Source organism: Prinia subflava, chromosome W, assembly GCF_021018805.1.
Source record: "Prinia subflava isolate CZ2003 ecotype Zambia chromosome W, Cam_Psub_1.2, whole genome shotgun sequence".
Lineage (NCBI taxonomy): Eukaryota > Metazoa > Chordata > Aves > Passeriformes > Cisticolidae > Prinia > Prinia subflava.
Window position 1 is genome coordinate 2,713,617 of NC_086282.1, and position 25,082 is coordinate 2,738,698.

General features: G+C 43.6%; 2 protein-coding genes across 3 annotated transcripts in view; one reads left to right on the top strand and one right to left on the bottom strand.

The window, feature by feature from the left end:
* LOC134563402 (poly [ADP-ribose] polymerase tankyrase-1-like) overlaps positions 1-25,082 on the top strand; it is a 187,741-nt gene that overhangs the window by 7,028 nt on the left and 155,631 nt on the right. For both annotated transcript variants that reach the window (XM_063421312.1, XM_063421313.1), the window contains exon 2: positions 877-1,101. In XM_063421312.1, the coding sequence (XP_063277382.1) occupies positions 877-1,101 (225 nt within the window). The remainder of the gene's footprint in view (positions 1-876; positions 1,102-25,082) is intronic.
* LOC134563462 (uncharacterized) lies at positions 12,963-19,518 on the bottom strand. Its single transcript, XM_063421384.1, has 2 exons — positions 18,042-19,518; positions 12,963-14,698 (listed from the first exon to the last, which is right to left on the bottom strand). Exons 1-2 carry the CDS (start codon positions 18,106-18,108, stop codon positions 13,329-13,331), a joined length of 1,437 nt encoding a protein of 478 aa, XP_063277454.1. The 5' UTR covers positions 18,109-19,518; the 3' UTR covers positions 12,963-13,328.

Consider the following 25,082-nt stretch of genomic DNA (forward strand, 5'->3'; position numbering starts at 1 on the left):
TTGTATTCCCATCTAAACTGTGTTTAGTGCTCTAACAAATGGGATTACATTTAATAAGAGCATCTTTCCAGCTTTGCTTAAGGTCCCTACAGGTGTAGGTGTCACTGGGACCTTAACTTGTGTTTATTTACTTCTGTTAAATTTAACTCCTTTTGGAGTCTTGTTCTTAAATCAAGGAGGTGAAAGGAGGAGGAAAAACACCTAATGAGAATCATAAGTCTTCCATGTCGTAAGTCAAACTGTGCACAAAGCAGCTTTGCAGTGATTGGAATTGGCATTTGGAGGATTCTTGCGATGTGATAAAGTGTCATTAATTGGGTGGTGGGTGAAACAGTTCAGCTGATCAAACTGACTACTTGATGTATTGTACTCACCAGGGAAAGCATTCTTCCAGTTCTGCAGGAAAGTCAGTTAGTTTTTTACCAAACTTTCTGAAAATTTGGCAAAGAATTGTGTCTTTTGTGAATATTAGTAATTAGGTTGTCTGTAAACTATTACCATGTGAAAGCTTTTGACTAACTGAAGGGAGGTTTAAAGTGAAAACCTTATTGGGCATATGTAACAGAGGATACAACTGATGCTCCTGTTACTTTCCTCCCTCTCTCATCATTCAGCGTGCTCAGCCTTTGTAGAATGTCTTAATGAGATAGAGTGGCAGCCAGGCAGGCTATGGTACAGCACAATTCAGCTCTGTCGTGACTGTAAGTGAATTGTCCAGCTGTTGTTTGAGCAGGTGAACAGAGTCTGACTTTATGGTGAAATGAACCAAGAAGTAGATGGACATGAATAATGTACACTGAACTGAGAGTGAACAGTTTTAGGTACTAAGTCATGTTTTTTTGCCAGACAAATGAACAGAAATATGTTTTCTTGTAGGTTTTGGAAGGAAGGATGTTGTAGAGCACTTGCTGCAGACAGGAGCCAATGTTCATGCTCGTGATGATGGAGGACTGATACCCCTGCACAACGCCTGCTCCTTTGGTCATGCAGAAGTGGTCAGTCTGCTGCTGTGTCAGGGGGCAGACCCAAATGCTAGGGACAACTGGAACTACACTCCTTTGCATGAGGCTGCTATCAAGGGGAAAATAGATGTGTGTATTGGTAAGTGTCTGTCACTTCTTAGGTTGCAATTTTACCTGATTATGTTTTGTGAAGCTGTAATTGTTTATGTGCTGAACTTGGGATGAAAGATATTGCTTGTTTTAAAAGTGAACAACTTTTAATCTAGCAGGTAGGTACAGTGATAGTAATTTAACTTTTTCGTGGTCTGTAATACCAGGTTTGTGGAACTTACATCAGAAAAACTATCCTGGAGAGATTGGATGAAGTCTCCTTGTTTGTTAAATTACAGTATTTAAAATCTGAATATGTAAATTTGTCTTTCTTGGTCGCTGTCAAGAAAACTAGCTTTACTAGATAAAGTCTTTGTTTTTTTGGCTGCTCTATATGTTGTAGTAGAGGTTAGGAAAATGGTAAACCTTTCATTCCATGCAGTGTGGAGAAACAACTCTGTCCTTTGGAGCTTTTCAAGAAAATTTACAGGACACCATTGTTCAGTGGTGATCTATCTTCAGTATGCATTTTGTAGCCTGGAGCCAAAGCAATTTCAAATAAAATTGAACACTTCAACTGTTTAAAATTTGTTGAGAACATACAAAGAGCTTTTTAGTCAGGATGTCTTTAACTTCTGTGTTTTTTTCTGTACTTAGTAGTGCTTTGTTTCTAAATAGGAGCTTCCATTTTTATTTTTTTACACTCAGAGCAGTTTCTTGAACTTACACTTTTTTAACATCTACTTACTTGAATAAAATTGTCTGCTCAGCATTTCTGTTTAATCAAACATGTAAAGGACAGCCTGACTTTTAGGCACTTCAGTTAAGATTATGAACTTTATGTTCTATGTGTTATCCAGATGACAAGACACAATTACCAGACTTTCAGATACTGTCTTATTTTCTGAAAGTTTTATTACATAGAATTCCTTCAGAGAAAGCTACAAAACTTACAGAACGAAATTGTACATTAGCTTTATTGCAATGTTTAAGTCATTACTTAAAAATAAACACCAGAAATTGAGTGAAAGAAAATTGGAGGAAACACCAGAAGATAATTTTGCAGTCTGTTTCTTCTTTTTACAAGCAATGTGATGGATCCATTTCATCTCTGTATGCAAGGTAAAACATGGAGAATATTCTATAGAAATTGAATATAGTGGATTATGCAGCAGTATGTGGGAAGAGATCCACTCATTTAGTAGGTTCCAGTAACAGTCTACTATGACAGTGTTGAATGGAAAAGTGTCCTGGTTTGAGGGCAAGTGAGTTTTTTTTTCAAGAGGCTGTAGTCAAACCAATCAGTGGTCAGGTTTGAATGTTGGCATTTTTAGTGGCCACTGTGTCTCGGTTTGAGGGGGAGGTGAATTTTTCAGGGAGTTGTGGGCAAACTAATCAACGGTCAGGTTTGAATGTTGGCATTTTTTAGTGGCCACTGAGGGGCTGGGCACGCCTCTGAGGACACAAGGAGTTAAAAGCAAGGACTCTCAGAAGGTCTGCTTCTTTTGGGTTCTGGTTTCAGCAGGGAAACATCTCCTCTCCCCTGCTCAGCTTTAGGCTGAGTGGGGGAGGAGAGACACGTGGCCGGGCTGAGGAGAACCACGCGGCCGAACTGAAGTAAGCTGGGGCCCTGAGGGGGGGAAGAGAACGGACAGAACTAGAGCTGAGCTGGCCCCATCCAGGATGGAGGGGTGGAAAACTGTGGAGGTGCCTTCCGTGTGTCCCCCTCCCCCCCCCCCCCCCCCCCCCCCCCCCCGGGAGAAAGTGCCCAGCTGCTTGGGAGTTGCCAAGCCTGGGAGTGTCTGAGCCTGCACCCTACCGGGAGCCAGAAACTGTTAACCCTTTCTTGGCAGAAGGAAACTTTTTCCCAGACATTGATTCTCATGGCTAGTGGCTTCAGAAGAGAGAGAAACAGCTTGGGACTGAGATGATAAAAGAAGATGAAAAGAATCCCAGATGGGCAGGGATGAAGAAGAGTAGCTTTTTGAGCTGGACTTTTCTTGCATAATGTTAGCCATAGACTGAACTTGAGTCTCTTTTGAACATAAACTGCATTTTGGGGTGGATGTGGCCAGCTCGACTTGCTGCAGTAGAGCAAGCAGAGAAGAGAGGAGGAGGGTGTGGTGGCGCCCTCTGCCCTCAGGGGAAACCTGCTCTTGGAACCCTCGGCATCAGGGGAAAGATGAGGAGAGCTCGGCATGCAAGCATCCTTAAAAGAGCCCTATATGCAGCTTCAGCCTATGGACACTGGTGAGAGCACTGGACATGGAAAAGAGAGTGCCACCACGGCAACTTTCTCTGGGCGGTGCCACAGGTGACATAGAAACACATAAGGGGTGGACCCGTGTTTTCTGAAGAGCAGTCTGTAGTGCGAGAGAGGCTTCTCTCTCCCTTGCTGAATTGAAGATTAGGTTTTTTTAAGTAGTGATTGATTTAAAACCCAAGGTTTTAGTGCCATAGAGGGTAACGTGTGAGGGGTGGAAATTGGGAAGAGAAGAAATGCTCTAGGAAGTTTTCATTTCTGGTTTTTTTTTGTGTGTGTGTTTAAGGTGTTTTTTTTTCTTTCCTATTTTTGTTCTTATGTAATGTAATAAAGTTTTCTTCTGTTTTCAAGTTTTGAGCCTGCTCTGCTCTGTTCCTGATCACATCCCACAGTAGTTGCTAAGAAAAACATATACTCATAAGTGCATCAACATCTGGCCAGTAGAAACCCATGACACACTGAGAGGTTGGACACACCTCCGAGGACACAAGGGGTTAAAAGCAAGGACTCCCAGAAAGTCTGCCTCTTTTGGGTTCTGGTTTCAGCAGAGAAACATCTCCTTTCCCCTGCCCAGTTACTAGGCTGGGTGGGGGAGGGGAGCCACACGGCCGGGCTGAAGAGAACCACAGGGCCAGGCTAAAGTAAGCTCGGGCCCTGTGGGGGGAAGAGAGTAGACAGGATTGGAGCTGAGCTGGCCCCATCCAGAATGGAGGGGTGGAAAACTGTGGAGGTGCCTTCCGTGTCCTCTCCCCCTCCCCCCCCTCCCTACCGGGAGAAGGTGCCCAGCAGCGTGTGGGAGTTGCCGAGCCTGGGAGTGCCTGAGCCTGCACCCTGCTGGGAGCCAGGAACTGTTAACCCTTTCTTGGCAGAAGGAAACTTTTTCCCAGACATTGATTCTCATGGCTAGTAGTTTCAGAAGAGAAAGAAAAACAGCCTGGGACCGAGATGATAAAGTTAGAAGATGAAAAGAACCCTGGATGGGCAAAGAATGAGAAGAGTAGCTTTCTGAGCTGGACTTTTCTTGCATAATGTTAGCCATAGACTGAACTCAAGTCTCTTTTGAACATAAACTGCATTTGGGTGGATACAGCTTCCTCTGCTTTTGCTACAGTGACTGGCACTTTAAGAGTAGAGCGAGCAGAGAAGAGAGGGAGAGAGTGTAGTGGTGCCCTCTGTCCTCAGGGGAGACCTGCTCTTGGAACCCTTGGCCCCAGGGGAAAAATGGGGAGAGCTCGGCATGCAAGCATCCTTTAAAGAGCCCTATAGCAGCTTTAGCCCATGGACAGTGGTGAGAGCACTGGACATGGAAAAGAGAGTGTCACCTCGGCAACTTCTCCAGGCATTGCCACGGGTGACATGAAAACACATAAGGGGTGGACCCATGTTTTCTGAAGAACAGTCTGTGGTGCGAGAGAGGCTCCTCTCTCCCTTGCTGAATTGAAGATTAGTTTTTGAGTAGTGATTGTTTGATTTAAAGCCCAAGGGTTTAGTCTATGGAGAGTAACGTGTAGGGGGTGGAAATTGGGGGAGGAGAAAAAATGTTCTGGGAAAGTGTCGTGGTTGCAGGGGAAAGTCAATTTTTCCAGGGGGATGTGGGCAGGCCAATCAGTGATCAGCTTTTCTGCTGGCACCTGGATTGATCACTCGGAGGTTTAGACACGCCTCTGAGGACACAAAGAGTTAAAAGCAGGACTCCAGGGGGGTTCGGCCTCTTTTAGGTTCCGGTTTCAACAGTAGAAACATCTCCTCTCCCCTGCTCAGCTCTGGGCTGAGTGGGGGAGGGGGAAGCCACGTGGCCGGGCTCAAGACAACCACGCGGTGGAACTAAAGTAAGCTGGGCCCCCGGGGGGGAGAAGAGAGTAAACAGGACTCTGGAACTGAGCTGCCCCATCCAGGATGGAGGGGTGGAAAACTGTGGAAGTGCCTTCCGTGTGTGCTCACCCCCCCCCCCTCCGGGAGAAGGTGCCCAGCCACATGGGAGTTGCCCAGCCTGGGAGTGCCTGAGCCTGCAGCCCTGCCGAGAGCTAGAAACTGTTAACCCTTGCTTGGCAGAAAGAAACTTTTCTTAGACATTGATTCTCATGACTGGTAGTTTCAGAGGAGAGAGGGAAGCAGCCTGGGACCGAGATGATAAAAGGAGATAAAAAAAACCCAGATGGGCAGAGATTGAAGAAGAGTAGCTTTTGAGCTGGACTTTTCTTGCATAATGTTAGCCATAGACTGAACTCAAGTCTCTTTTGAACATAAACTGCATTTTGGGTGGATACAGCTGCCCCTGCTTTTGCTACAGTGACTGGCACTTGAAGAGTGGAGTGAGCAGAGAAGAGAGGGGGAGGGTGTAGTGGCGCCTTCTGCCCTCAGGAGAGACCTGCTTTTAGAAACCTCGGCCCCTGGGGAAAAAAAGAGAGAGCTCAGCATGCAAGCATCCTTAAAAGAGCCCTGTATGCAGCTTCAGCCTATAGATAGCAGTGAGAGCGCTAGACATAAGAAAAAGAGAGTGTCACCCTGGCAGACTTCTCCGGGCGGTGCCACGGGTGACATAGAAACACATAAGGGGTAGACCTGTGTTTTCTGAGGAACAGTCTGTAGTGCGAGAGAGACTCCTCTCTCCCTTGCTGAATTGAAGATTGGTTTTTTTTTGAATGGTGATTGTTTGATTTAAAACCCAAAGGTGTGGTCTATAGAGAGTAATGTGTGGGGAGTAGAAACTAGGAAAAGAGAAGAAATGTTCTGAAAAGTTTTTATTTCTGTCTCTGTGTGTGTTTAAGAGTTTTCTGTCTCTGTTCTTATGTAATGTAATAAAGTTTTGAGGTTTTTTTGTTTTCAAGATTTAAGCCTGCTCTGCTCTGTTCCTGATCACATCCCACAGTAGTTGTTAGAGAAAAAAACATATATTCATGAGTGCATTAACATCTGGCCAGTGCTAACCCATGACAGAAAGTTTCATTTCTGTTTTGTGTGTGTTTAGAGTTTTCCTTTCTATTTCTGTTCCTATGTAATGTAATAAAATTTTGTTCTCTGTTTTCAAGTTTTAGGCCTGCTCTACTCTGTTCTTGACCACATCTCACAGTAGCTCATTAGGAAAAACATGCACTCATGAGTGCATTAACATCTGGCTGGTGTTAACCCTATGACAAAAAGTAAGTTTAATTCCAGTCAGTAATTGGAGTCTAGTATGGGACTTAAAGGAAGTAATTACTTTGGTCTGTTTTGTGATTTTGGGAACTGCTGACTGAAAATCCAAATGAAATGGAAGAAAGTTTGGCAATAAGAGGCTGAATAGAAAACTGATCTTTTGCTTTGGAAAAGATTTGTCTTTTTCAGTTTTCACAACCTTGTATTAGAGCAGGAAAGGGTGCAGCAGCACACTTTTGTGTTTATAGATAAGATGAAAGATGGTTGTGACAGGTTTTAGAATTTGGCAGGGCAAGACAGCATGGGTAGTGTTGCTTTGGGCGGTTTGTCAAAAGACTGATACTCTGGAGGAGTTGGGTCAGCTGAAGAGGCAGATTATGTGATACATCCCTTTTGATGTACAATGCTGGTAGTAATTTAAGATTATTTAGATCTTATTTCTATAATCAAACTGATGGTACCTTTAATACCTTTAATTACTCTTAATTCAGCAAGAAGTTCTGGACTTGGTGAAAGGAAGTACAGGAATAAATTTATGGTTTGTATTACAGAGAACTTCATTCTGTGTTCTGTGCACAGATTAGATCTGTGACTCTAAATGTTGATGCTAGACTCTAGGGTATGATCCATGTATATGTAAATGTTCAGCATGTAGTACTTACTGATCAAATCCTGAGGCTCTTCTGCTGTCTGGAGCAGTTTTAGGGTTCCTTGGAAGCAGTGAGCAGACTTGTAGCACTATACACAGTTCTTCTCCAGTCTGCCTGCAAGTAGTTCTGGAGGAATTTTGGGACATTTTTTTACGATTTATTTTAAATGAGCAAGCATGATGCTGTTGTGCTTGGTTTAGTTACAGTTATCCATGTATATTGTACTTCAATCAGATATTTCGTTTGTCAGGGTGAGAGTTCCTACTAAAGGCAGTGTCACCAGTCACCAGATTATTATGCACTGTAATATGATGATACTTTGGGATTTACTTGATTCTATAATACTGATAGGACATGAATTAGACAAAGAAGTCTGTTCCTTCATGTTTGCAGTGATTTTGCAATTTATATCTAGTGGGTAAGCATGTTTTGCTGTCCTTGGCAAAATTCCTGTTTGTTTCTAGCAGTTTTATATAAAACTTATATTTTAAGGTCTTCAGCTTTAATTTCAAAATCTTTTGAAGGAACATGTTATACACAGGGATAATGCAGCAATGTTTTTAGGGCATGAATTCTGACTAGGAATATTTTTAATAGCTTTCTGGAATACATTGTACAATACTGCTGTTTACACCTTAAGTGTATGCTGTTGCAACTAATATGATGGAAGAAACTGGTCTGTTAAAAAAAATTAAAATTCAAAGAACACATCCTTGGACCACTTCTTTTTAAACAAGCAGGGTGTGCTTTTTAAAAAGCATTGTTTGAAGAACAGGAAATCCTAACATAACCTAGATTTTTTTGCTGAATTTGGATATCTGAAAAGTGATAGACTGTAGAAATTAGTCATCTAACCTAATTTTTGGCTACCTACTCTTGGCATCTTCTTCCAAATGATATAATGAGTGAAAATGTTCCACTTTACCTTCTCTCCTTTGCTTCTTCTGTGCCACCCAGCTTACATATTTTCTGTATCACATCTAGCATATAACACTTTTTTTGGTCACTTTACATGTCAAAAAGGGAAAAAGTGATAATTGAACAGAGTGTGGAGATGCAGCACATTCATGAATAATGATTTTTCAGAGAAAATGTTGAGACATTGAAGCATGGTAGGAAGACCAGCAAAAGACAGGTAGTGAATCCAGCAGTAGAATACTCTTGTGTCTAGCACAGGTGTTGGAATGGAGTGTCTATATTTGTGCTAAAGGTACTGTGGGTGCTCAGCTTTTGTGCTGAGTTTAGAGTAATAGATACAAACCCTGGCACTGGGGGAAGCTTGTGTAGAAATAAGTATACATGAACTGATGAAAACTCACCAGACTGTGCACCCAGGAAACTGTAAGACAGCAAATAGCTGTTGTGAGTTCTTTTTCATCTGTTTTATTGATTGCATATTGCAGTCATAGGACAGTGTAGGGAGGAATACTGAGTTTGAGAGGAGTATTGGCTCTCCTAGGTGGCAGCTGCTTTTGTGTTATGGGTCTGGAAGGGAAGGTCTTGGTAAGCAGTACTCATCTGGTTTGCTGACTGTCTCTTGCAGTGCATTCAGTCACTTCAGATCTGTTTAGTTGCCAAGTAATTACACTTGAAAACATTGTTTGCTTTATGTAATCAGTTTTTGGACTAAATTTATTGAAACATTGGAACCAATTGTTAGTGTCCTCCAGTATTTATGACTTCTAGGATTGCTTTATCTGTCAGGAAGATGCATTTTCAGTGTCTGTGAACTGCTTCTAGAGCTAATGAAAAGTGGTTTTGTTTTTCAGTGTTGTATTTTGTCCTGGAATAGTGGATGAGTGGTAAACTCTGCAATGTCCATTTGGAGGAATGCTGTGATGTCAGGGTAATGGCATCAACTGTTTGGCATGTTGGGCTGTGGAGAAAGAATTATCTATTTCTTCAGTCTGACTGCAGTATAGACTTTCAGATGAAGATCCACATAGCTCATTTTCTTCCAGAAATGACATGTAGCTCATAATGCTCAGAGACTAAAAGCCTTGATGTGTCTTGCTTTTTCATGGCAATCAGCAATTTAGGAACTTGATAAAGAGGCTGCACTTGAACTGTGCTACATAGTAATTTATGTACAAAATTCCTGAAAGCTCTAATTCACTTCTTAAATGCTTTCATACTTTTGGCTTTGGCTTTGAAGGTGTTCTGTACCAAGAGAATTTTACAGTTTAAAAGTCTTGCTGAAAGAAAACAACTCTTCCTTTTTTTGAAAAGGAAATTATTAGTGATTTCTTGATAACTTATTGCAAGCTGTTCAAGACTTCCATGCGAATTAGTGAGCAGTCATTACTGTTTGCAGTTTGCATGTCCTTTGTGATTTTATAGCGATCTATTTTTTTTTTTCTTATATCAAATGTCTCTTTTCCAAGCTGAGAAACATAGTCTTCTGTTAATTCATCCTGTTGAATATTCTGGTATTTCTGCCTCTTGCCTTCCTCCACCCCCAGCCATTTTTTTAAAGGGTGAGTGGTTGGTATGAGGGATATGGACCAAAAACAGTAGAAGTAGATTTATGGGGAAAACTGATTTTCTTTCTTGTTGCTGAGCACTGCAGGGGAGTCGTTCAAGGTAGTTCCTGTGTGCTAACAGCTCCTTTAAAACTATTTGCGTAGCACAAAAATCGAACTAGGCTAAAATAACGTTACAGAAGCTGTGCTTGTGCAGTTTGTCCGGGTTTGCTTTGCCCTCCAGTGCGTTTGTTTCTGCAGATTCTGTAGCTGTTCTTGCAGAGATTTTTGTTCTTTTTCCGTGTGGATCTCCAGTTGTGTTGCTATCTATACGATTGCTAGGCTAAATATTATCTCAGACGTCATACACCTGCTAGGTTTTTAAGGGCATCCTTCAAAATATGCAAACACAAGCATCTTCTGTGGTGATGCCATGATTTATGGATATGGATATGAATATATCGAGTACAGTAGTAATTTTAGGGAAATAAAAAATTCTATCTACTGAAAAGCTCCCTTCATCACTGTATAAAGCTGTGAAAGTTTTTAAAAATCACTTTTAGCCCATGCAGTGCTAAAAGGATCCATCCAGAATTAATGTGACTTGAGACTAATGTTTTTACTGGCTTCCTCAGGCTAGTTATAAAATCTACTGCAAAGATCCTGTGGCATGATGAATTTACTGTTCCAGTGCTATGAAGTTACCTCTAATGGTACTGTCAAGGTGCATTTGTCTCTTTTTGACCAGAGAACTTCTGTATAACTTGATTTTTTTCTTTACCCTTTTTGTACTTGAAAGATAGAAAAAGCAAGCAAGCTCAAACTTTTTTAAGCTAACAGCTTTTCTGATGTATAGGTCGTGCCCTTAATGTAGGGATCACTGTTACTTAAATGCCTTTTTGTAAGCATGTCAAAACATTCCTCACCCTGCTGTGCTTCCTCACAATTGAGGAAGGAGAAAAATTCATTAGTTATTACCTTCTGCTAGTATGCATGTTTTGACTGAAAGATGTGGAGGGAGTATTATGTGACCTCTTTTCTGCAGGGCAGATAAACCTTGTCTTAGGATTTAAAAAAAAATCTATGAAAGGTAGTTTATGGGTAGAAGCAGCACACAGTAAATCTTAAAGGAATTGTAGAAATGGTGAAATCATTGAACTACTAAAATCTTTGAACTACTCATTTGTTTGGTCACCTTGCAAAGAAGGCATGTACAGCAAATAGTGAAATTATTGCAGTTTATGGTAATTTTGTCCTAAGAGATTTTAGTATGCTCAGAGTGTTTCCACGCAGAGCAACTGTATCACTGTAAAAGTTAAAGCAGTGTCTGTTTTTACTACCTGAAAAATAGTAATAATTAAAAAAAATCATAAGAAGTGCTATCAAGGAACAAAATTGTATAATAGCCAGTTCTTTTTGGAGGTGAGGTGACAGGGAGAAGATTTGGTATTTTAACTGAAAAACAATTATACTGATTTAGATTTATCCCCTGGATAGACAGAAGCCTGTAAGAAGACTAGTAGCTTCTTAATAGGAATTAGAGGGGATATTGGTAATTGAGGTCCATTGGGATCTAGTTATGTGACACTGCTGGTAGAATCCCAGCTGGCTCTGAATCCCGGCTGTGCCAAGGGCCATTCCCAAATCTGCCAGCAGATTCAATAAATGGTGCAGAACAAGGCTGTTCTTCTACAGCAACAGGTGTTGCTGTGTCTAGGCTTTAGAGCAAGGACAAGAGAAGACTCTTTTTCGTACGATTTCTCAGAGACTTTTATTCCCCAAGAGGGGGATACGAAAAGGAGCAAGGAACAAAGCCCGCACCCGCTTTTAAAACCGAGGGGTGGGGGGTGTGGAACAAGCAGGTGATTGGTCCCAGGACAGATGAACAGGGGTTTTTCCATAACATAGGGCAGGGTCAGGGGAAAGATGGACAGCTGACCAAAGCTTCTAGGGACAGGGCTGGGGTAGGAGAGGTAGACAAAGAGACAAAGGGAGGGACATGCCTGGACAGCACCTGACGCATCGAGCAGGGGGAAACAGGGAAGAACCATTGAAATACATGTGAAATACATAGTTATGTTTCGTGTCAGGGAAATGAAGAAAATCTGTGTAATTGTAGTTGTGGAACACGGCCATGGGACAGTTATAAAGATGAGTTCTAATAAACAACCGAGGAAAGCATGGAAGGAAGTTTTTGAATAAATCTTTTGCTTGCAATTACCTATTATAAGTCTCAAGCTATTCTGTAATAAGTGTCTTTTAATTATAACTTTAGAAGCTTGCTTTGTATTAAAGAATTTTTAACTGTAGTTTTAGAATGTAAAAAAGCTTTTAGACAAAAGAAGGAAATAAGAAGGGGGCCCAGGCCTTTCACAGAAGGTGGGAAAGCATCCTGGACATGAAAAAAAAGATTTCAGCTCACTGATTTATGGCTCCTGAAGAGGGAAACTAAAATCACTATCGAAGATTGATGGACCTGGAAAATAGAAACTGGACCCCCACATCTGGAAGCTGGACCCCACCATCTGGAAGACATATCCTGGATGTACATCCTGGAATATTGAAATATTGAAATAGATCACAATAGCCTATAGAATTATACAGGACCAACTATAGATTTATGACTGTTAAGTGTTGAATTGTGACATTAAAACTAGAAATGGAAACTGCTGAGAAAGCTTATGAATATGTATGAATATAGCAAATAAAATAGCAGCAAGTCCAGCAATCGGTGTGCAGTTGGAAGGGAAATCCTTCCACTGTACCCAGCGCGCTGTCTTTGCTCACACTTTACCATGCTAATTAATTAATTATTAAATTGAATTGCTGCTTGATATATTGGCCATGTCAAGCGTCTCATTTCTAACATACAGAACTCTTAACAGCTTAACAAAAACCCACCACCACAGTTATGCATGTTTTGTGTGGGAGTGATGTACTGAATTCCTGAAGACTCTTGGAGAACTGGAGTTCTAGAAGAAAGCTTAGGTTCAAAGAGGCATCCTGGATATCTGATGATCAGAGGCTTGTAAAATCATTGGAAAATACTCTCAAGTAAGTACTTTTAAATGCTTTGTGTAGTGTTTTAACTGTTGCTGTTTATAGCAGAAGATTGTTAATATCATTACTCTTCCTGCTTTGACTTTTGAACTACTGAATTCGAGTACTACTGTTACTACTGTTACTGACTGTTCGTAGTGTGTTGTGGGGAGACAGTGACTTGTATTTGAACTCTTTTAAGTTGGAGAAAATTTTAAAGAGCCTTAGACTGTTCTTGTGTACCAGAATTGTGAGTTTTGCTCCATTAGGAGGACTTAAATTTATCCCTACGGTGTGGGGCTTTCCTATCTGGTAGCTGCAGTTAATATTGATATGAGAGGAAAGATACTTTGTGATTTGATATAAAACCTCTATTCCCCTCAAAGGGTCTCAGCTAGCTCAGCCCTTCTCAGGCCTTGGAGGATTATATCAAGAAAGACAGGATAAGGATTCAAAAGAGGCTCTCACCCTTTCTGCTGCTTTATTCCAGGTTGATGTTCCAGGAGAGAGAGAGCTCCCGGGGGACAGGGGACCCTTTATCTTAGGGTCTCTGAGGGAGGGGCTAGCTGGCACACAGCCAATGGGGTCAGAAGGGGAAGGAAGGGTCAGACTACATGACAGGAGTTCCAGGGGTCCCTGAGGGAGAAGAAACCATTTCCCCAGGGGGATGTAACATCTCCTCCTTTTTTTGTTTAAAAAGATACAGAGAGAAATTCTCAAATTCTGTTTAACACGGAGTGCGGGTTTCCCACCACTTATGGTTGGTAGGGAGACCGGACCGCTTTAGATTTGCCAACTCTATATGGTTGACTTCTGAGGTAGAAGATATGAGGCCATTAATAGCCTTGAAAATCAAACAGCGTAGGATTCCGAATGCTATGGTTACAAGGAAAAGGATAACAAAAAGTAACATAATTGTTTTGACTACAGAAGTCCACCACCCAGTGAGTCCCCAGCCCTTGAACAGTTCCTTGATCCAATCTTCTGATTCTTGCTTCACTTGTCCGATCATGTTGTTCATGCTTCGGAGGGCAGCATGGATGTTTGGAGCCTTTGAGGACAAATTCATGCAACAGAGTCCTTCAAATTCCTGGCATTCATGTCCATGTAATAGCAAGAGATAATCGATAGCAGCACGGTTCTGGATCGTGGCCTGTCTGGTAATCTCCTCGTCTTCTAGGAGGGAGCTGATGGCGATAGATGTTAAATTAGCCTGCTTGACCACCCAGCACTCTAGTTGGCCCAATTCACCTAGAGCTTTGGCTGCTGCTACCCACGGAAGAAACAGGGATACAGCAACTCTTTTTGACTTTGCCCAATGAAAAATGTCTGAATTACAATTTGGGTCCAAATTGTCAGCACTCCTTTTTTGAATTTTGTCAGCCGATTTGTTTTTGTGTGTCCATTCACGAATTAAAGTTTGGTTGGGTGTCAACACGGACAATCGCCCTATGGTACATGGCCCTCCGAAAAGCCGGGATGGAATTCCTGCCCATGCCCGATCCCCACAAACCAAGAACAATCCTCTAGGGAGGCTCCTGGGTTTGGAGTGGGATGGGTTGTCTGATGCAATGTGGCTTATATTATGACACCACCTCTTTGCAGTAAATTCTCCCCGGAACTGCTTTATAAGGTGGTACTCGTCAGTGCTAGAGGGTTTTGGGATGACAGAGAAATGGATGCAGTATGTGGCAGGGGAGGAACCCAATAGTTCTAACTCCTGGGGTTCATGAGCTACCCTGGGCAAACCCTGCACCCATTCCGCTAAGGGGTTCATGGCAAACACGTCTTGCTTCTGATGATCTTTGTGTGGTTGTGGGGTGTGTGCCTCTGGAATTTCGTTGGACCTGTATTTGTCCAAGCCTGCTGGAAATTCTCCAGCCTGCAAAGGAATTCCTACCAGACAGGTAGACATAGGATTCTTAGCTGCTGCAGTGGACAAACATATGTTTTCTTGCTGAAGTGTCTGTGCCAGGGTTACCCAGACGTTCTGACGTGGCTGAGGGATGATCCATGCAGCTGCCAGACTGTTCAGCATTAGCAGGATGACAACTTGGATGGGGTTCATCATAGGGTTGAGTGGGAGGTAGGTTTTCTCTGGAAGGGAAAAATAAACATTTTTAAAACATGTTAAAAGTTCCTGTTTCTGCCAGAAGGAATCCACCTCTAAGGAGGATCTTTCTCTTCCATCCGGCGGCGTCTTCTCTTCGAAGCATCGGTCACTTGCTTCTCGTCCCCTTCTGCTGGAGCTGGATTTTTGGGGACAAAAGGTTTCACCCACTTCTGGGGAATCCACCGAGGGCCTGAGGGAGTAGCCACACATGCATAGCCACGACCCCAGGTCACAAGCTCATAGGGACCTCTGGTTTCCCAAGTTTCAGGATCCCTAATCAAAACCGGTGGACGCTGAGACAATTTAAACTGATCACCACTGTTAAAATGACGTACCACAGGTGGACTCATGTTTTCAAATGAACAGTTTAGAAAATTGATGGTGAACATGGCTTTGCAGAGCTTCTGCTGTGGTGTCATCCACGAAGCCGAGCAGTTCTGCCTAGCCAGAACCTGTTTGAGCGTTTGGTGTGCACGCTCGATCACAGCTTGACCTGTGGGGGAGTGAGGGATGCCAGTTTTATGCTCCACTCCCCACTGCTGGACAAATTCTAGGAACTCCTTGGACACATACCCTGGGCCGTTATCAGTTTTGATTGTTTTTGGAATTCCCAACACTGCAAAGGCTTGCACTAGGTGCTGCTTGGCATGTATGGATTTTTCTCCTGCGTGGGCAGAGGCATACACTGCACCTGAATATGTGTCAATGCTCACATGAACATATTTGAGGCGACCAAAACTAGGAATGTGTGTGATGTCTGTTTGCCATACCTCACAGCTGCCCAGGCCCCTGGGGTTAACCCCCATGCCCATCGATGGCATGACCTGGAGCTGGCAGTTCGGACAGGTACCTACAATGGCTCGAGCCTGGCTCCGTGTTAGTTGGAATTGTCGGATCAGGGCTGGCACATTTTGATGGTAATGTTGGTGACTCAGTTTTGCCTGCTGGAAGACATCAGGGAGATGTGCCTTTTCAACTGGTGCAGCAAGGGAGTCTGCCTGGCGATTCCCCTCTGCGATCTCACCTGGCAAATCAGTGTGTGACCTCACATGCATCACGTAAAACGGGTGCTGTCGATGAGAAACCAAATAGATTAGCTTTGAAAGCAACCTGAAGAGATGTTCATTCTCTATTTCTTTGAGCACAGCCTGCTCCGCTCTGGACACTACTCCCGCCACATAGGCAGAGTCGGTTACCAAATTGATTGGTTCTGAGAACTTCTCAAAAGCTCTTACCACTGCGGCCAGTTCAGCCACTTGGGGGGATCCCTCCACAAACTCAACATCAGCTTCCCAATGCTGAGTCCGTGGGTTCCTCCAAGTCACGACGGACTTGTTTGAAGTACCCGATGCGTCTGTGAAGACTGTGAGAGCTTTGAGTGGTCTCCGACTCCTTTTCTCATGAGGAATAAGGTGGAATTCCTCATTGAACAACTTGTGGGACGGGGCATGGACTGATATTTGTCCCCTGTAGCTGTCCAGAGATAGTTGGAGACTGGCATTGCTCTGCAGCAAATGCTCAAACATCTCTTTGGTCAATCTCTCAGGAGAGTTCTTTCCCTCCTCTGAAAGTCTGACCGGGAGGTGAATGCATGCAAAGTCACAACCTGCCAATTCACACAATCTTACCCTGGCCTTCCGAATCAGCTGTGCTATCAGCTCCTGTGGCTCTGTGATGGTCTTGGATCTTTGGTGGGAGAGGAAAACCCACTCTATTATCAACAGTGAATCTCTCTCTTCCTCGATCCACTGAAAGATCAAGCCATGCAGGTGTGGCAGTTTTCCTAGAACAACAAACTGGAAAGGCACCTTTGGCTCACACCGGTGAGCCTGTCTCTCTGACAAGGCTTTTTGTACCTTTTCGATTGCTGTCTTCGCCTCTGGGGTCAGCTCCCTGGGAGACGTCAGCTCCTTCTCCCCCTTCAATAAATTGAAGAGGGGTTCTAGATCTTGATTTGTGAGGCCTAGCCAGGGTCTTACCCAATTCAAGGACCCACACAGGGAGTGGAGATCTGCTAGAGTTTTTGGATTGCAGCCAATTTCTAAGCTCTGTGGAACCACAGTCCTTGCACTGATTTGCAAGCCCAGGTATTTCCAAGGTGGCATCCTTTGAACCTTGTCCTCCTGTAATTGAAATCCAGCAGAGGTTAAAACTTTAACCACTAGGTCAAGCGTGTGTTGGAGTATAGAGTCATTGGGGCCACACACTAGCACATCATCCATGTAGTGAAGGATGATGGCTTCTTTTCTCTGTGCGCGTATTGGAGACAGTAATGAGGCTACATATTGTTGGCATATAAAAGGACTCGATTTGAGACCCTGGGGAAGGACCCTCCAGTGATAACGCTTCATTGGGGCCTGTCTATTGACAGTGGGAACTGAGAAGGCAAACCTAGGGGCATCTTCAGGGTGCAATGGAATTTGGAAAAAACAGTCCTTGATGTCTAAGACAGCCAATTTCCAATCTCGGGGGAGCATTGTTGGAGTGGGCATCCCTGGTTGGAGGGGTCCCATGTCTTCTACTATTTTGTTAATTTCTCTTAGATCATGGAGCAACCTCCACTTATCCTTTCCCGGTTTCTTTATCACAAAGATCGGGAAATTCCAGGGGCTAGTTGTCTCCACAATGTGTCCCTGAGCCAATTGCTCTTCCACGAGTTTTTCCAGCGCCTTGAGCTTTTCTTTACTCAAAGGCCACTGTGCTACCCATCTGGGGGTGTTTTCCAACCACTTTAACTTCTGGGTAGGGCGCTCCACAGTGGCTACTTGCAAAAATCCTGGGGTGTTTTAGGAATGACCAATCGGACTCCCCACTGAGACATGGTGTCCCTCCCCCACAGTGGGGCGTTATAATCTGCTACGAAAGGACGGACATTCGCCACCTTTCCATCAGGTCCCTCAATTTGCACCACGTTTTTCGAAATCCTTGCCATTGAGATTCCTCCTATGCCCTGAAGTTTGCCTGCCACCGGCTCTAATTCCCAGTTTGAAGGCCACATGCTTTGTGGCAATACGGTGACCTGAGCTCCGGTGTCGAGTACTCCCGCCACTTGGAGGCGCTCTGACCCACAAATAATGTTGCACATCATAGAGGGTTTAGGTTCCCCCACCACCTCTGTCCAGTAGACCTCTGGTGATTTACCGTCTGCTGTGATCTCTGCTGGAACCGGAATGGCTTGGGCAAGAATCTGCCCCGCTATCAGATAAAAGGGTGGGTGCAAACAACGAGCCAACAACATGAGGCCTATTATTTTTCCCTTTATGGTCATGGGAGCTATCTCAATTTCCAAGGGTGTGTGTGCTGTGTCCCCAATAACAAAATACTCACTGTCCAATCCCACGTGGTAAACCGTCAGGTCCTGTGAGATGTTAGACAGGTCAACTGTTATAACCATCCACTCAGTAGATCTGAAATGGAAACCTTTGGTAGTTACAAGTCTAAAACGGCCAAGTGGCTGCCAAACCTTGTTAGTTGAGCATTTAACATTTACATTTTTCTGCACCCCCACACCCCGTGACCTGCCCTCCCCCCCCTTTTTCTTTAAGAGAGAAGCTTTTGCCAATGTGAGTCCCGCTACATTTATATCTTTGCGCGTTGTAGTATCAACCGCGGGCACGCGCTGTAAATTCAGTTTTTTTGTTTGTTGGATTTCTTCTGCTTCTGCGTCTGGGGGCAGGATCTGGCGAAGTGTCCTGGTTTCTTGCAGCGGAGGCAGATGATGCGCTGCAGCTGGTCTGGTGGCATCTGTGGCCTGCTGGGGTGTGGTCTAGCAGGGGCTGTATGCTGTGGGTGTGTTGTTCCAGGGTGTCTTTCAGAAGTGCAGAACAGTTCTGCCCGTCTGGAACAAGCTTCTATCATCTGGGACAGAGTAGGTGGTGGGTCCAAGGGGAGAGTGAGGATAATTCTACGACAGGTCTCATTAGCATTTCTTTGAGCCATCTCTTTGATCAGCTCTGCCTGCACCACGGGATCTGGTATTTGGTGTTCCACCTGTGTCCTCAGACGATCAACAAACTGTAAGAAATTCTCCGTAGGAAATTGTTTAACATTGACATAACTTCCTTTCCCTTCCCTTGATGGTAGCTGATAAAACATTTTCTCTGCAACATTGCTAATCCTAAGTAAAATTTGTTTGGATAATACTCGGGTTTGTTTTTCAGGGCAAGCCCATGCACCCTCACCACACAGATGTTCAAATGTAATATCATTATTCTCAGTGTCTTTAGCCATATTAGGGTTTTGCTGAATCTCCTGTAAAAGTGTTCTTAAAGCTCTTTTCCACATATTGTCCCACAGATCATACTCTGAGGGAGATAACAGACATCTGAATAAGTCCTTAATATCATTAGGAACCATTTCATTAGAATCAAATGTGGCTCTAAACATCCCTTTAAAGATGGGGGTGTCCCTGCCAAACTCACGTTGTACTTTGCATAGTTCTTTCTTGTCTTGGTAGGAGAGGGGCTGGTATTGCCGAGTACCCTGCCTCCTGCCTACATATGCTACTGGAGCTACAGAGAAAATGGGTTCATCTGCATTTGCCAAGGGTCTGGAAGCTGCTGCCGGTCCCCCCGTGTCTGGGGATATCGGGGTTACAGCGTTAGCAGTCCCTTGGGGGAGGGGAAGGAAAGGCGTGCTCTGTCCGTGCTGGCTGGGCAGCCCAGGCTGTCCCCCTCCCCCCGCCGTGTGGCAATCATACCCCCCGCCGTGGCCGTGCAGGGTGGGGGGGGCGGCCCTCTCCCTGCTGCCGGGGAGGCAGGAGGAGGAGGGGCCAGCCCCCTCTGAGCCGCCGCAGCAGCCGGGAAGGAGGCCGTGGGAGGAGGGGTGGGGTGGGGCTGCCGGAGGCCAGCAGGGGTTGGCACAGGGGTATGGGGTGGGGGCGGGGGCAGAGGGAGGGGGTTGGGGAGGGAAGGGGTCGTGGGGGGAGGGTCGGGGCACATGGCAGCCGCCATTGTTCTCTGCCACGAGGAGGGGGTCTCGTAGGGACTCTGCCGCGTCGCAGAAGTCCCGGGCCGCCCCTGCCCCCCCGTTGTGATCATGGGGAGAGAAACTGGCATTGTTAAAAGGATCCCGGGACAAAGGTAAACCCGGGTATAAAGGTGGATTAGAGGGAGGATTACATGGGGTAAGTTTTTGCTCCTGGCTGGGTTTGTTCAACTCTAACAGATGGTTACGAGCTTGCAAAAATATTGGGATAAATACAGAAACGGCGTGATCATTATTTTGGACTTTATCTGTGATTACCGTACCCACGTAATCCCAAAATGAAACAGTATCTATCTGCAGTAATTCAGCTTCAGTAAATTCATGTTCTAACCAGCGAACAAAACGTTTTTGCAGCCTTTTGGAAATTTTAACGTTAATTAAAAGGTCCTGGAGTTGTTTTAATATACTCTTTTGAGGAGCTGATAGCTGCATGCCCATGATTCGATATTATTGAAAGCTATTAGCTCAAAATCCAGCCTTCAGCTGCTAAAGTCAGCTGTATGTAACTCCTGTGTCTCCTATAACCAGAGAGAACAGGCGGGGAAAACTCCGGGGCTGCGGTCACGCGTCCGCGCCGTTTCTCCAGCCCCGGTGGCACCGGGGGGGTCCCCGCAGCCGTGTTTGGCCGATGGGATACGTGCCCGGGCCGGGGTTTCCCCAAAAAGCAGGGCTCCTTGTGCGGAGCCGCCCCACGGGTCCGCGGGCTGCGGCAATCAGAAACGAAAGAAAAAAAAAAGAAAAAAAAATCCCCGCCGCAGGGTCCTAAAAACCACCCGCTGCTACTAGCAAGGTAAAATGACGCCCTCCCAGTTTGCGGTACCGATCAAACGGAGGACTTTACCTGGTCCGTGGTATCATCTGCTGAGTCAGAAGCAACTGAAGGTCCTGTCTCTAGCTCACTCGTGGGTGGGCAACCACAAGCTACGAGCTTATCCCTACTCACCTATAGCTACAACATGTGGCCAAAGTGCCTAGGGTAATTGAACTTCCCAAAAAGCTTTTAAGACCATGAAAGGTCTCCAGCTCCGCATGGGTTTCTATATTAATACCCACTTGGGCGTCAATTGATATAAAACCTCTATTCCCCTCAAAGGGTCTCAGCTAGCTCAGCCCTTCTCAGGCCTTGGAGGATTATATCAAGAAAGACAGGATAAGGATTCAAAAGAGGCTCTCACCCTTTCTGCTGCTTTATTCCAGGTTGATGTTCCAGGAGAGAGAGAGCTCCCGGGGGACAGGGGACCCTTTATCTTAGGGTCTCTGAGGGAGGGGCTAGCTGGCACACAGCCAATGGGGTCAGAAGGGGAAGGAAGGGTCAGACTACATGACAGGAGTTCCAGGGGTCCCTGAGGGAGAAGAAACCATTTCCCCAGGGGGATGTAACAGTGATTTGATAAGCTTAACCACAAGCAGTCCTTGTTAACAGCATCTATCTCTTATATGTCCCAGTATGCAAAATAAAAATCCTAGCTGTTCTTAATAATATTTGTTATTCAGATACTGATCAAAGCCAGATCAGTTGTTGTGGAAGCAGGCTTATCAGACTATAAGGGTTAGGAATTGTTTTGGTCTGTTTCTGCTCTGTAAGTTACAGCATATGTTTGGAACCCTGTGTCTTTGAGTAGCAAAGTGGTTTTAAATTGGTGCATACCCAGTGACTCAAACACCTAATATGCTTCTCATCCTGTTTCTTCATGGGGTCTTTCTCAAAGGAACCTTGCATGATAGCAGACACAGGATGGAAATGTCATGTTTTAGCTTTAGTGGAAGAATACTTTTGTTGTCTCAGTTAAGTACTTGTTCCTGGTTTTAAATAGTGTCATGTCCTCTAACTGCTTGTTTAAGCTATGTTAACTTCTAAATGTTAATATTCATCACAGACATGAAAGCCTTGAGGGCTGAGTCTCACATTTTTTGCATCTGCAGTGTAGTTCAGTAATTAGTAGTTAGGACTTGCCCTATTGAAAGAGACCTGAGAATAAGGCTGCCTTCTCTGAGCTGTTGGGGGTGGAGGAACCCAGGACTGAAAGAATACACTGGTAATTGGGAGACATTGTAATACTGTTGTCATAGTAACAGTGGACTGGAGTGTGAGACAACGGGGCTTTTGTCAAAAGTGACAACAGAAAATGGTTTGGGGCATTCTGCCATGGCATATACAACTGCAGTGCTCCCTGGTGGACTTGGGTAGAAAGACATGAGGGAAATGGATCAATTCCTGTATGAAAAGGATTCCTCTTCAGTGTGTGACATCTGTGTGAAGATGGGTCTGTTATGGAGTGTAGTCTCCAGGAGTTACTGTATGCTGGTACCTGTGCATGTGTAGCTGTGACAGACATTTTTGGAAGAAATCTCTCTAAGCAGAGTCAGTCACACATATGTACCCAACAGGAGTGCAAGGAACCTTAAAATAAGTGGATCATTGATGCAAGGTGGAAGTGTCAAACGACATTTTTACGAGGACCAAGCATTGAGCTGGATTAATCCTTAGGTTAAATCCTCTTCAGAAACAAAATCAACAGTAAACTTTATCGCAGAGAGGATGATGCTTTGTACAAATCAGATGCCTTGCAATGGGATTTAATGCAATGCATAATTGGAAAGCTGTCCTTCTTTCTGTTAGGTTTGAATTGTATTGACAGTTGTTATGACCTATCTAGGTTTTAGACTTTTTCCCAGTCCTGTTTCTTTTTCAAAATTCAGGTGTCAAGAAAACAACTTTTTTCCCTTTTTTCTTGCTTAGTACAGGAGGATCTGTGGAGGACAAAGAAAAGAGTAATTTATGATGTTTCTTTACAAGTGTTCGTCGAATCAGAATCTGATTTCTTGCTGTGAAGGAGGTCGTACGATAATATGCAAACACTACTGGAAAATTTGCTATAGGGTCTTTCTGGGGAGTTAAGGTCTTCAAAAGTACTGATATTAGCTGTTTACAAATTGAGAGGGAGGGGAAGAAGTTGCATGTCATTCAGAACACAGTAATGCAACAGATGGTCCTCTTGTGGACACTGAAACTGCTTTCAGATGTCCAGTATGAGTTTAGAGTGGCTTTCTAAATATCTTGCAGAAATAATTAATGTTATGGGACAACACTTCTGATTACTGTAGCAATATCCACTTTTAGCTTCTCAGCGGAACCATGTGGTCCTTAATGCAGTTCATATGTGGTTTAAAAACAATCTGTAGATATATGTGCAGATGTTAAAGGCATAAATGAGTGGAGCAAATTCCAGCAGAGGTCTCAGATGTTTTGTTAGACTAATGGAAAACATTGACTCAAGCATTACTACAGGATATAAAGGTCTTGCTTTTAAAAATGTGTTGGCAAATAAATCTTGGTCATATAGTGAATAAAGGAAGGTATCTCTAATGATTGGGTTTTTCTGTAAAGCATGTAAAGTAAGTGTGCAAAATAAACTGTGGGTGCTTGAAGCCTACTGAAAATACTGAGCTCTTGCCTCTTGTTCTGGATGGTCTTCACTTCAGCTATTTGTGCAGCTAGGACTCGTGATTGATAAACACAGTCTCCTGTAATTAATTGTTTCACTGTGTTTATACAAATGCACCATGCAGCAGCAAGGCTGAGGTGTCTGATGTGAATCCTGCTATTCATGCTGCTGTGTGTAGTCTTTGTGTTTTGCTGATGTCTTGTCCAAGCAAGCAATACTGAGCAGTGCCTTGGTTGGGCACAGTACTCTTGACCTAACTATAGTATTAGATACTGAATGTATATGATGAGGGATGCAAGAACAATTTGTTTTTATATTCTTGTTTGAGGTGATGCAAGGATGGCACAGGACATGGATGACCCAGGGAAAGAACCCACTCAGACTGATGTAATGTGCATCACTCCCTAGCGTGAGACCTATAGCATTGACGATATCTCACCTGATAGATTGAGATTTTTGCATTGTAGAATATTTGCTTGTCAAGGACCTAATGTTAAATATGCTAAGACTTGCACTGCTCTGTATCAATAGGCCGCGGTAGTGAGCAGTTCTAGGGCTGCAGGAAAAAAGTGGATATAGCGCTGGACTTGAAAAATTGACAGCAATGTTACTGTTTTTCTTAATAATGTGATCTAAGATAGTTGCTGGGGAAAGTTTACAAGACTGATACGTGTAGTCAGTTGCTAGGTAGTCAGTTTTTAGTAGAGCTCTAGGTCTGCTTGAACTTAGTATATTCTTAGCTTCTTCATTTTGCTTCATAAACAGAATTTTTGAGAGTACTCGTGTCATCTGGCTAACCCGTAGCTTTAACCCCATTTTCATGCACTAAACAACTTGTTATTCCTAAGATTTCATATGTTACTTGTATCTCTTAAACATTTGGTAGCTATGTTGTGGACTAATGATGAGTTTACAAAATTGACGTAAGGTTCAAGTTTATGCAAAATATGCAAAAGTTATTTTACATTTTGGGACTTCTTTAATCTAAAGAGTTTCAGGTCTTAATCACATCAAAATGTCACTCTGTGCCATACGGTGTGTGACTAAGACACCATCTGTTTACTGTTGAAAGCTGGTAGGCTCTGAAATTCACCTCTGGAAAAGGAGGAATGTGCTTGTTGAATGTGACAATTGTTCTGGGGTTTGGTGGTTGGTTTTTTCCCCATCTTGTACTCGCCTCACAAAATGGTGGGATGAGAGCTGCTGCTAGGATTTTAATCCTTTCAATTAATGTTTTTCAGATGCTTTTCTGTTTTGGAAAAATGGTAGATCCAGGATGGGTTGTCATAAACTTTTAAGATCTCTTTGTTCATGTTGGTTCTCAATTATTAGATTTTGATTGACTTGCAGATAGTGCCTTCTGATAGCCACACAGCTAATTTCACATGCAATCTTTAATTTGACTTCCACTAGGACTTTTTTCCCCTCAGACTTCATTGGGAAGAAATGGTTAGCTTACGCAGGAGGTTGGAATTCATCTTTGGTTTCTCTTAATTCTCCTCAATTCCTTTTCTTCTTAGGATGTTCTTTGTTGACCTGATTTGCCTGAGTGACTGATTTTGCTTTTTAAGGACTCTAAAAGCAGGGCTCTTAATCTGTGAAGTGGGATGATGGGATTACAGATGACATTTTTTTGAATAAAACTTGAAAGGTGAATTCATTCAGAGAAAAGTTAAATTGGGGCCAAGCAATGAAGACTTGTCCTTAAAGCAGCTTTCAGCATGGGATATAGATGAAGACAAAATTGCTCAGACAGTAGGGCAGCAGTTAAGATTTCTAGGTGTTCAGTATGGTATATTAAACCCATTGCTTGAAGCTTAAGTAGTTGCAGAATTGCTGCTTGCAAGGAAAGGGGTTGTGATTTAGTTGTTGCATAGTGAGTCCTCAATTCGTACCATCTACAAATGGGATAAATGTTTTTTGTTAGGTTTTTTTG

What these genes read in the sequence shown, in the direction of transcription:
- LOC134563462 (XM_063421384.1), bottom strand. Translation starts at nt 18,108, where the DNA reads ATGGTTATAACAGTTGACCTGTCTAACATCTCACAGGACCTGACGGTT. An exon ending in TTACCACGTGGGATTGGACA is followed by an intron (nt 14,699 to 18,041) that starts GTGAGTATTTTG and finishes TTTCCCTTCCAG; the next exon opens with AGAAAACCTACCTCCCACTC.